A 12,674-nucleotide genomic window follows, 5' to 3' on the forward strand; every position below is an offset into this window, starting at 1 on the left:
TAGTTTTTCCAATCCTTAATAAATCTCTGTCGGCGCTAAAGCCCCCATTTTTGAGAAGGGTCGACCTGTTCGTCCTCTTTTTCTTGAATCTGGGAATCGGAGAGGAAACTAAGTACAAGTCAACACTTTTGACCGTAGAAGAGCGTAGAAGACTTAGCGCTAAAAACGGACAGGAGGAATGGGTAGGAGACATACCGTAGCAACATGGCGCCGAAGATGAAATGGCAAAACAACCTTCGCTGTCGCGAGGCAGAATATTGAGATAAGTCGTTTGAGAGTAGTCTCATGGCGAGGGCTGGAGGTAAGGCTATACCTTTTAAGAACCCGAGGTCGTAAAGAAGCGTAGGAAGAAGCTTTATAATTTCGCGTATTTATCTTATCTCGACATAATTTGCGGGCCAGTGTATATATTTACCTGAAAAGCTAGCACTAGCCGCGATCAACTGGCTTCAAATCTAACTAGACCTTTCTCGTCAGATGATTTCTTCTCCTTTACCCTCTGGAGGGCTGTAGGAGAATTTACTCATCGGAAAAAAAATTCTCTTCGAAGGCTGCTACTGCACATCTGGTTTGTGATTTACCGGTAAGCCATTAAAATAATGGCCCCACCAAACTAAAATTTCAACACCCAATAGCTGATCGAAAACTGTTAGATCATGGCTTTAGGTCTTTATAGTCCTTTTAATTTGTTGGATTAGAGTCTCAGTGTAACTGAGCAATCATCTGAGTGAATTTTTGCTTTACTTTACTCCAGGCTCAAAGTCATCAGTCTTAACTTCCCATTTGCTTAAGAGCAGAACTGGTGAATTTGATCTGGAGAGCATCAGTTTCCTGGATCTCAGTGGAATGGGTATTTACAGCTTGATGATTAAATTAAATTATAATATTTCTGGAGTAGCACATAGTGTTTTGATATTTTCTAACTAGTCAGCAGTTATCTGGATAATGCTTGTGGTTTTCCAGCAGCACTGCTGCAGCACAGGGGTTCAATTTGAGGAAGAAGGGGTAGTCCATGGCTATCCATGATAACAAAACTATCATCACAAAACATTTGGAAAGAGTTACTGTATCTGAACCTTAGAACACTGATTATGTAGATTGTAGTTGGGATCAAAGGGGGTGACTCGTGTGCATATTTCTTGAAAAATGAATTTCAAATTATTCATTATTCATTCTGATCGTTGTTTTGTAACAAGGGTTACAGGACATCAGCTGTATTGGCGACTGTATGGGACTTCTGCATCTGGATCTTTCTGATAACAGCCTCTCTGATCTGAGTTATTTAAGTGGGTAAAACTACTAGCTATCTTTTTTTTAATCATTCCTTAAAAAAAATTGAAAAATAGTTTTTTCATGTGCTGATGTTAAGATACACTGTACTTGCATTTCTCAAGATGTATTTTAATTTTCAATATTCGAAATCACTCAGAGATCTTATTGTCAGTGCAGTGACTTTAAAAGCAGAAATTTAGTCACTGAAGAGGCTCTGTTGTTATCAGCCAAAGTAAAGGAGCATTTTGTGAAAGTTTGACCAAAAGCAGCAGCCAAGTGACAAACATTAAAGCAAAGTTGTAATTTATAGTCATTGACTTACACAGAAGCAGACATAATCATCTATTTTTATACATAAACCCTCACAGGTGTGATTTTGAAAAGAACTTGTGCAATGAAAAAGCTATTATAGCCAGAAAAAAAAAAAGAAAAGGCCAAGGAAAAAATAAAATTAATCATGGAGACAATTTCCAAACAGCAACATACAAATGTATGTCAACACAGTTTTTCCACATGAAATGTGATACATACATGTAAAAAAATGTATCGGAACTTACTCTCCAGGTGAACTAAAGCTCCTTGAGACACTGAATGTGTCATGTAACAGGCTGTCTTCCCTTGGTAAGTGTAAGAAGTTGTAATTTACACATAATTATAGTCATTGACTTATACAGAACTTGAACATTAAACATCTACCTCTTGTAGGTGTGATTTTTTAAGATTTGTTAAGAATTTTGGATTTGGTAATAAATTTGTTGAGAATTATGAAAACAACTATGTTGCACTGTATATGAACCATTTTTAACTGATGTGATTCATATTTAATGAATTTTAAGATTTTTTAGCAAGATTAATTATGGTTATTCTTATGTTAAGAGCACAACTTATTCATTTACATGTATGTGGGCAATTCCATGCAAGTGGTGTCAGAGTCCAGGTTTTTAAAAGCAAGTTAAACTTGAAATTAATTACTCTGTGCTACAATGTTGACAAGTTACAGCATGCAGAAAAATAAATTCCAGCTCCCTTGTGATAACCATATATTCAGAGGAGGTCTCCAAAGTAAGTGTTAATTTTTTCTTATGACAGACAATGGGCAAGAGGCTATACAATTTAACCTGCTGCATCAAACTTCAAGAATATGAAGGGCTGCAAACACTCGTATCAGAAAAAATCCTTTACTGGAGTAAATACATAAGAGATATAAATTTCACCTGAACTTTTTTTTTAAAGTAGATATAACAAAGGCAAGTTCCGTCGTGGACATTACATAACGTCCACAACACTTAAACAATCCTTTTTCTTTCCTATAAGATAACTATGTGAAAGATTTTAAAGACATTCTTGTCACACAGCTAGATATCCAATAGAAACACTTTTTAGTAAAAAGAAATCTCTAGTAAACTACAACATTTTCAAAATAATGGCAGCAAAACTTTGTTCCGGATGTTACGTTGCGGGCGTTACACTTCTTGAACATAAGTTAAAACACTTGAAATGGTTTTAAAAGCCAAAATATTACACCACAAATCCATAGGTTCTTCTAGATATGCTCTACTTTCACCTGACAAACATTTTGTCAAAACAAACAACAGCTTTCAAGAAGGTTACTGTTTTGACATTTCAAGAATACATGTAGAAGAGGTTCTACCAAAATTTGAAGAACAGAGTCATTTTTCACAGCTCTTAAACCCTTGTATGTTTCCTAATTACTCTTCAACTGAAGAGTTTTTGCACAGCTGGTTGCTCTGGAATTTCAAATGGTCCACTAATAAAGTGGGGAACAGCAATAGGACTAGCAAAAATATTTGAAAGGTGGACTCTGTCCATATCATCTTGTCTAGGCCAATGATAAGTAGTTGCACTGACAGGAACTTGAATTGGACAAAACTGTCATTTTTGTCTATTACTCTGCCAAAATAATAGTTTTTTAATATGTAATCGAGTGCATAGTATTCCCCTGGTTGAATAGTTGGTGGTGGAATTGGGCACAGCCTTTTCTGGTGCAATTCCTGGATCATCAGTCGCCTATATGTTGGAACTTCAGTTTTAGGGATCATTTGGCATCTGGTGGCCAAACATCTTGCATACAGACAAGTGAAATACCACAGTGACAGGTATTGTCCTGTTGTGGAATCTCACCAAGCCTGTTTGAAAAGAAAGACCACTGGTTGATGTCAATCAACTGGTCAACTTTCACAAGAAGTGACACCATCTTTTCCACTTGTTTCAACACAGTTGGCTTTATGAATTTCCCTAGCAGGCTGTCAAGCACCACAATACACATTTCCTGGGGAAAAAATCACTCCAAGGAACCAATGTTCGCTCTGAATATCATTGCGGGGAAAGAAAACTGCATCTTGTCTTAACAGGTCACCTTTGCCTTTCAGAAGATCTTTCAGTTGTTTCTTCTTCACTGCTTTTTCAAATTCTTCCCACCCAAAAACTTCAATGTAAAGGCCCTTTTCAGCACTTGTTGTCTTAACCAGCTGTAAATATGAGTCAACAATAAAGTATGTAATCCACTTTGCTTCATTAATTGTGGCTTTTCCTTCCAACTCTTGTAAGTCACTAGCCTTAAATTAAAGGATCACCCTCAGTCAAAATCAATGCTTTTGCTAACAATCAGCTCTGCTAGTAGACTGCGGCAGGGAAGAACTTGGAATTCAGTGCATCTTGTGAGGTGGACAACTTTTTTCTTAGCTTGTGTAATCTCACTCTTTCCCTACATTTCCTTCTCTCTGCAGCAGCTTTCCTTGGACTGGGAGCTTTCATTCTACTTTTCCTTTTCCGAACTCTGTCTTTCTCTTTGTATGCTTCATACATCTATGCATTTGCTTTGAGTTTTCTTCAATCTGTGTTTTTTGGTTCTTTCTGCTCCAGTTAAAGGCATTTTTCGAGATTTAAGATTTCAAAAAAGGCTCAGGTATATATATTTTCCAGGAAAGGAACTTGTAGGCCAGTAGATGTTTGCAGGCTCAGAATGCAAAGGGCATGCTCAAATGCAGGTGGTATTTCATGTAAAAACCATGTTGTGACCAAGAACAATACAGAATAGTGGATTTATCTTCTATACTTAACAATTATTCACACAATGTAACATCTGCAACATTAGTTGTAACATCCTCGACACTGAAGTTCAAGTAGCCTGGTAAAACTGTGAATGTCAGTTTAAATGAAATAAAGCTTTTTCGTTCACACAACCACTCAACTGCAGATATTTGGAACAGTTCATATAAAAACCCCTGATACTTCACAGGAATTTTGACTTAATGCTAAAATAAAATGTACTTGATAATGTGGTTAATTTTTATGCAACGTCCGCAACAGTGTTTTTTGGCTCTATTTTTTTTCACAGAAATCAGTGAAAAGGAAAAATTGTACAGCCCAATTAATATGTCAGTAGGCACAAACATGTTCATTAATAGAGAACTGGACAACTTCTTATTTATCCTTTGTCTGTGCCAAATTAAAGTTTCAAAACTGAGTCTAAATGTAATGTCCGCGACAGTGAAATTGCCCCTGTATATAGAATTGCAATTCATGAATTTGAAAGATACCTATAGCTACTACCCAATTGTTTCCATGTACAATGTATGATTTAAAATTTTAATGTAGATAAACATTTTTGTTGGCAGCCTGTCCTGTGACTAGTCACAAAGAGTAAATCATAAGCATTATTTTTTCCTTTGATTGTTTGCAGATGGAGTGGAAGAGCTTTCAAATCTATCGTCTTTAAATTTGTCTGGCAACATGATAACAAGGTTTGGAATTTCAACTGAATTATTACAACTACTTGTACAATAATTATATTACTAACACTGTTTGTTTAAATTTTATCATTACCCAGTTATATCACTATATAGCTGCGTATTTTTCAAAGTAGATTGCTTCTGTAGCTTATTAAGCAATATGGAAGTTTACAGCATGATGACACAGAATGAGAAGTATAGTACTTTGAGAAAAAACCTTATTAAGACACTTTTTTATTTGATCTGGACCATTCTTTTAACCAATTTTAATAGAATGATATAAATGATGGCTGTATACATGCTGTACAGCAATTAAAACAGAGTACAAGGCTGTGATCTAGCAGCACCCGGTGTCCCCTGGCTCTTTACTTTTGCTCTTGAGTGACTCAGGAATTTTAGTTTTTACCTCATGGTATGATGTAAGTCATATGCTATGGGGTTTAGGGTTTTGGGGCAAAATTCAATTAAAAAATCACTCACTCACTTTGTTAGACATTAATCTAATATGTATTAAACCTGGATTAAACACTTTTTCTCCCCTCCCCGACAAGTTTACCTGTTCAAAGTCACTGTGTACGTATATCTGGGGGGTGGTACAAAGGCAAGAATATGCCGAACTACTTGGACAGATTCAAAATGGTGTCCTGTCCATGAAACATCAGAGCCGGCTCCTCGGCATCCCATTATTTTGTTTTTACTTCATTACTAAGTTTATTGAGGTGTTCCTTGGAGTCCTTTCCCTTCTGAGTTTCCTCTACCTAACTTGGCTGGGAATGGGTTTTAAAATGAAGTCACACGCAATTTGGTCGTACAAGTGAAGTTGAAGTGCAGTGCTACATGCATAATTTGAATAGCTGTACATTTATTTACATGTATTTGAGCTAACCGCCTCCCGGTTAGCTCAATTGGTTAAGCGCCGGACTGTTGTGCGGGAGGTCGAGGGTTCGAGCCCCGGCCGGACCAACACTCAGGGTCTTAAAATAATTGAGAAGAATATGCTACCTTTCTATAACATCGATCAAGAAATGGTTAGATATTCTAGTCTTCTTGGATAGGGACGAATAAATGGAAGTCCCGTCTCCTGCAACTATTAATTAGTTAATTTGGTTAGGCAGGGGATGTTAAAGAACCCACTTCACGAGATTACTGTGATGTGGTCTGGCCTGGTTACTGGGAATAGGGGGGAGGGGGCATTTGTTATATTCGCTTTCATTTGATTGTAAACTGCTTAGCAGTATGGTTAAAGTCCCCCGTACAGTGTTGTAAAGCGCCATGAGTTTAAGATATGAGCGCTATCTAAATACAAGTTATTATTATTATTATTATTATTATTATGTATTTGTAAATAAATGTATATACCTTTACCTTTAAATTTGGAATATTTACAACCATTTCATCTTTCACTATGAAATTTTCTCATTTGACGTGTTATATTCAGGCAGTTGGAATGCACGAACTTCAAATTCTTAGTTTGAGAGTAGACACCTTTCTCGCACTTTGAAAATCATGTACACTGGGTAAGATATTCAGTGGCCCCTCTTTGTATTGTAGACTCATTTTCTTAACCTTCTTTTTCATATCTGCAGCATTAACAGCCTTTCCTGTTTGACAAAACTAGAGAATTTGAGGGTGCTGAGACTTCATGACTCAATACAAGGGTTTTCAAATCCTGGTAAGGGTAGAGATTGTTTGAAAATTACATAAACAAAGCAAAAAAATTAATTGCAATATTATGTGTATCATCATTGCTCAAGTCAAACTGTTTGAAAATGGAAAAGCAATAAGACTCAGTTACAAAAAAACAAGCATTATTTTCTGTGATAGTTAAAAAAGTTTTGCACAGTTTTTGTTACACTCAGGTCACCTTTAATCACAGTTGCCTAACTTACTTAGCTTACTTACTTACTTCCTTACTCAGTTGAAAAGCTCCTGAAACTTTGCTTCAAATTGTGTGTGAATTTTATGACTACAAGAGTGTTTCAAATTGCACATTTTTAGAATAATTCATGCGTACCAAAATCTAAAATTTGCTCAGGAAATGAAGTAAACTAATTTGATAATAATTAGACTTTCTGCACGGTGGGACCTACTTTGCATAATTTTGCTAATTAGTGTAAAAATTTTTGAAGCCTTTCAAAAGGGCATGCTTTTATGCATCTTGGTATGGCAGTGAATGCTACATTTTTTCACTTAGTTTGCCTCATGTGTTTCAGTTTGTGCCTCTCAAGAAAACTACAAGAAAGTGATGTGTAATCTTTTACCAAAGCTCAGCACTCTTGATGGTAATTTTTAACTATCTCTTTTGTATTGCCATGACTTTATTCCCCATCTAGAGGACACCGTTATTCACCCTTTCACTCCAAACACCTCATAAGAAACTCTCTATACTGTCTGGAATGCAATTGTTATGATGTTAGTTTGGAGAATTTGGTATTGGATCAACTGAGAATTCCCTGATTTCCCTTTTTCTTTCTTTTCATTACTTGTCTGCTTGATGTTGAATTGGTATTGTGAGGAGAAATTCTGTCTTGGTCACTACAAGTTTATTATTATTATTATTATTATTATTATTATTATTATTGTTATTATTATTATTAATATTTAGTACAACAGGTGGAATGGGCACAATGGGCACAGAATGTAAAATATACCATAAACGTTTAGCTGAGTTAGTATCAAATAAGAAGGGAGAGAGCCATGCAAGCACCATGTCATAGATTAGAGCCAAGGTGTCATTTGCGCTCATTCGTTCAGCTTTGCTATGCCTGAGAGGATATCACGATCCATCAGAAGAACCCTCGATATCATCGACTTGGACTTCTCCCTCGACAACGCTACCGCCTGTCCAACGTAGTTTTGTGAATTTTGCCAAGTTTTATATATACCTTCTCCTTTTTTTTTTTTTTTTTTGTTTCTACCTTTTTGTGAATTTATTAAATTATTATGATTATATTTTAGGGCTAGTGTAATTTTATCTCTTGAACAATAAAGACGCATTTTTATTTTAGCATCGACGTTAATAATATTGATGATGATGAAAAGGATTAGATTGTAAATAGGATTTTAATTGAAATCGGAACTACTATTAGGTCGTTTTTACTTTTAACTTGTAAATAGTTATTTGCTTTGAGTGTTAATAAAGTTTGATATTATTATTATAATTATTGCAATATTACAAAAAATATGCACTGCCCGCAGTTAGCAAAGGCTAGTCGAACAGGGCAGTGTTTAATACGTATATTATAAAATGATAAAAGATTTACAGAGCAAGAGATTCAAAATTCTAGACAAATTACAGCTACATTAATACATTTAAGATATGGCAAGAGGACAGAACAAGCTGGGGTCTTATAGTTTTGCTATTAAAGTAGACAAATCAATATAATCGTCATATTTTTCGAGTCTCTGGAGGAGGAAATCATGAATTTTACTTTTAAAATTGTATTTCGATAGCCGGCGCACTTCATAAGACAAACTATTCCAGATTCTAACACCATTTCTTGAAAATGCCCTTTTTTGTATATCTAATCTTGAACTTGCAACAAAATAGTCGCCTCTTGAAGATGACCTTGTCTTATGGGAATGAATATTAGCTTGATAAGTGAATAAGTTAGAGATGTTAGAAGGTGACAAATTACTGGATATGTCATGCATCAAGATGGCAACTGATTTTAAGTAAAGCATATACAAAGGAAGAAAACGAGAAGCAACAAAAACAGGAATGCATGACAGTTAAAGGGCAATTACTGTTTCTTAGTGTCAGTGGACTTTAAGAGTCACGCATGGAGCTGCTACTGCTAAAATACAATTTTCTCTTCTTTTTTTTTTCTCCTTTTTTAGTATTATCAATTCTGAGTTCCCATTAAAGCAGTTTTTAATCTGTCAGTCTCTTAGCTTTCGGGAAAGGTTATAACCTTTTCCTTATTTGTTTTTTCTCCAAGGTGAACGTGTGAGTGGCAAAGGAGCAGATCTGTATGAGATGTGTGATGACCTGGATGCAATTCTTAGAGGTAAAATGATGAACGTGTTGCCCAGCATACAGTGTAAGCGTTTCTGCAAATACTGTTTGCCTGGCTGTTGATGATGATCTGTACTTTGCTACAACCGAAAGAATGAAATGAAAGACTTCCCTCTGAAAAGAGATGATTGAATTCCAATGCTATTGATTATTCTGTTAAATACGTGAATGAGCTTTCCTCAAAGTATAAACATTTTGTAGTTTGAGCACAAATTTATGTTCAGTGAAGCTACTACTAAACTTGTCTTTTTGTTCATTGTTTAGCTGGGCTTATATTACTTCCTGTTCATATTGATTTTGCAGACAACGATTTACAAACAGAGCACGGATTTGCTCTCAAAACGATACCATGGAACACAGGTGACGACTTCACGTCAATTCAGTTTTTGCTACAATTTTGCATTGTTTTGAATGTTTGTTTATTTCCATGTTTAAGGCTATTCTGGTTAACTTTATAACTGATTAAAAAATGATGCTAAATCCAACAGAAAAACTGCTTGCTCTGTCGAATACTTCAATGCAAGATAAAAGTGTAGAAGAAGCTGAAAAAGGATTTAGAGGTAGATTTTGTTGTTGTTTTTGTTTTTTTCTACTGGTCTCTGAGTTCAAACATGTAAGTTCAGACTGTGTCCTTCTTTCTTTACAATAGCATTCATCCTTGCTGGAAATTAAAGGTTTTAAGACATGTAGATACAGGTTTCCGTTCTCTTGCGAAAAAAGTTCAGAGACGTGCAGTAAGCTACTCATACGTTACCGCTCATTCGTGTTGCAGGATAACACGCGTTTGACGCACGTGCATTGCTCGCGCACTCCACGCGTGAATGCCTTATACATGAATGTGAAAGGTTACAAATCTGATTCAAACTACCTCTTTGTTAATAGGGAGTTTGAGAGAAACGACGACGGCGAGGCCGTGTACAATGTCGCTTTAAAAATGAACTTATATTTTACCTACGAATTTCGCAATACTCTTAAGTCATTTAGTTTGTTTCTCACTGTCAAAACCACCTCGAAACTGAATGTGGAACACAGCGTTAAATTACAAATAGAAATTTAAAAAATAAGCAGTCGTCGTTCACGTTCTCCAGACAACGCAAAGTTTTGTCATTTCACGTTGTTGTTTTACAGAAGACGCAAAGAAATTTACAAAGATTTATAATGCACGTGGACAGCCATTGTTCTGTTCATAAACCTTTTGTTTAGTGACGTTCCTGTTGACGTTGCCTTCGTGGTTAAAATAGGGACTTTAAGATAGTACATTACGGTCGGTTGGGACGGTTGGAAGCGTACACGGGCGGCCTGGGACCAGGACGGTAAAAAGGCGCGAAAATTTTCACCTTAAGGTCGGGCAACAAGACAGAGGACGGTGAAGTCAAGATGGGAGACTCACTCGTAATTTATTTCGCAGAAAGCGCAATTAGTGAAGAGTTTTTATTTTTATAGGAAGAATACGAATCAATGAATCCTTTTTATCCGTATTGGGAATTTGAGCCATTTTGTTTAGAATTTGCTACCATTTATGAAAGGATCAACAAGCTGAAAGAAAAGCGAGCAGAACTTTCAAAACACTGTACCAGAATGATTTTTCCACACAAAAAAAGAATTTCATGTGAACAAAATTGTTCCCAACAGTAGGAAATTTTATCATTTACCATATGCGAATCAAATTGCGTGCAAAGTGGCTGTATACAGCGAAAAAATCGAATCAACAAGCTGAAAGAAAACCAAACAGAACTTTCAAGACACGGCACTACACCACTGTACCACAACATTTTTTTCCACACAAAAATAGCAATTCACCTGAAAGAAATAAGTCCAACAGGAAGAAAATCTATGGTTAACCAAATGCGAATAAAACAGCCTGCAAATTGGCTACAAACAGCGGGAAATGAAATTTTAATGAGAATGATTCTTACCGTCTTCACCACAACGAGAAATCGCGGGAAAACAGATCGTCTTAGAGGCAAGACGGTGGTATCTCATTGATATTTTTGTTGCGTGACACATGCCCAACCGTCGCAGCCAACCGTAGTCCACCATCTTAAGTCCCTAATACGAAAATGAGTCCGGTTAGACTGTCGAAAACCAAAAAGAAAAACATTCAAATTTCAAAGCAAGTCTTCGGCTCTGAAGCTATATATGTAATTTTTGTGTTTCAGATGTGATGCTTCAGTGTAAGAGAATCAACGAAGATGCCGATAAGGCCATTCGAAATGCCAAAGAAGCGTTGTGGAGCCCCTGACTTCATTCTGTGATTATCGGTTCTGCCGGGGCTAATTATGAACGTAGGCCTGAATGAGCGTGCATGGGTAGAAGTTACTGCTACGATTTGTTTTGCTTGATACCGCACGGTGAAATGAGCGCTACTTGCTCTTGAAAGACAGAAAGAGCTGTCCTGGTGCCGTTGTTGGAGCGAATTGCAAGTCTTTCGAGTTTTCATTCTGCACGGTGTTGCAGTGGAAGTTCCTGAACGAGCATGGCTTGGGCAAAACCTACAACCAAGTTGAGTTAAAAACCGCGTTTGAAATTCAGCGTTAAACTAGCAGAAAAAAGTTGCTGTCAAGACACCGAGTCATTTATAAACTGAATCTTCAAAATGGAAATTTGTTGCAAGAGACTGTTGGAGTGAATATCTCTTTACACCCAGATAGTACAAAACAAATTGTACTATCATTGTTGCTACTGATTTTTCTGTTTTCTGTAACCGCTTTGGTTGGAGCTACTCTGATCTTAGGCAGTTCTTAATTTCACGAAATGATAACGGTTTACAATTGGTGAAACCTTCTCATACTTGTATGGACCGATAATTGTTAGGTATTTCGTCAGAATGCTGAGCTAGTATGTCTATAAATGCATAGAGGACCATATGGAAAAATCGCGCACACGGTCGTTTACCAACTATTGTTAGTTCTTAGGGAAATAAACAGCCGAGATTGTCTCGGTTAACTTCGTTGGTTGTTAATAGCCCTAACTAAAATATGGTACTTAGGTACCAAGGTGATAAATGAGTAAGTTTCTGAACAAACTGTGGTATTGCGTCGGTGGGAGAGTGTAGCAGATGATTTTGGTTTTATCAACCGAGTTGATAACGTAAATTGTTCATCGTGAGGAGTTTCAAAGCTGACATTTTGAGCGTCAGCTCTTCGTCAGAGCGAAAGGTGACAAATAAATTGAATAAATAAATGACTAGTAATGTCTAGTTCTTAATCTAGTTCTTAAGATTTAGTAGTAAATCGCAATAATTACTTGACAGTCTTCGACCTGAAAATTTTCAAAGCAAATTTTCAAATTCAATGATTTCAGACTATTTCAACCGTTCCTTTCTTTTTTTATCCCTTTTTTTGCTTTTCTCGCCCCTTTGGCCTTTTTTTAAACGTGGAAAACTAATGTTAAGTATTACTTTTCGCGATTTTCTAGTTTCAGAATTTCTAGCGCCTATCGCAATTAGAAAGCTGTGGTTTTCTTTAAGGGGACACTCGCAGTATATTTAGCTAGCTGGCACGCGTTCCAATTTTATATCGGCGCTTTTTTCTCTTGTACGAACCTGGTCCAAAGTTGCGCGCGCGAGAAGTTTTAAAATGGTGACGTTGAACGCAAACGCACGCGACAGTTATGTGCGCCTGAACTTATCA

The 12,674-nt window shown here is 36.5% G+C and overlaps 1 protein-coding gene across 1 annotated transcript; it reads left to right on the forward strand.

The window, feature by feature from the left end:
* Positions 1–179: 179 nt before the first annotated feature.
* On the forward strand, positions 180–12,228 carry LOC111337485 (leucine-rich repeat-containing protein 61). Its single transcript, XM_022943798.2, has 11 exons — positions 180–301; positions 755–850; positions 1,197–1,286; positions 1,837–1,893; positions 4,976–5,036; positions 6,611–6,696; positions 7,238–7,306; positions 8,966–9,034; positions 9,346–9,402; positions 9,531–9,602; positions 11,202–12,228. The coding sequence occupies exons 1-11, from the start codon at positions 286–288 to the stop codon at positions 11,282–11,284; spliced, it is 756 nt and encodes a 251-aa protein (XP_022799533.2). The 5' UTR covers positions 180–285; the 3' UTR covers positions 11,285–12,228.
* Positions 12,229–12,674: the final 446 nt, after the last annotated feature.

Source organism: Stylophora pistillata, chromosome 4 (assembly GCF_964205215.1).
Source record: "Stylophora pistillata chromosome 4, jaStyPist1.2, whole genome shotgun sequence".
Classification (NCBI taxonomy): Eukaryota; Metazoa; Cnidaria; class Anthozoa; order Scleractinia; family Pocilloporidae; genus Stylophora; species Stylophora pistillata.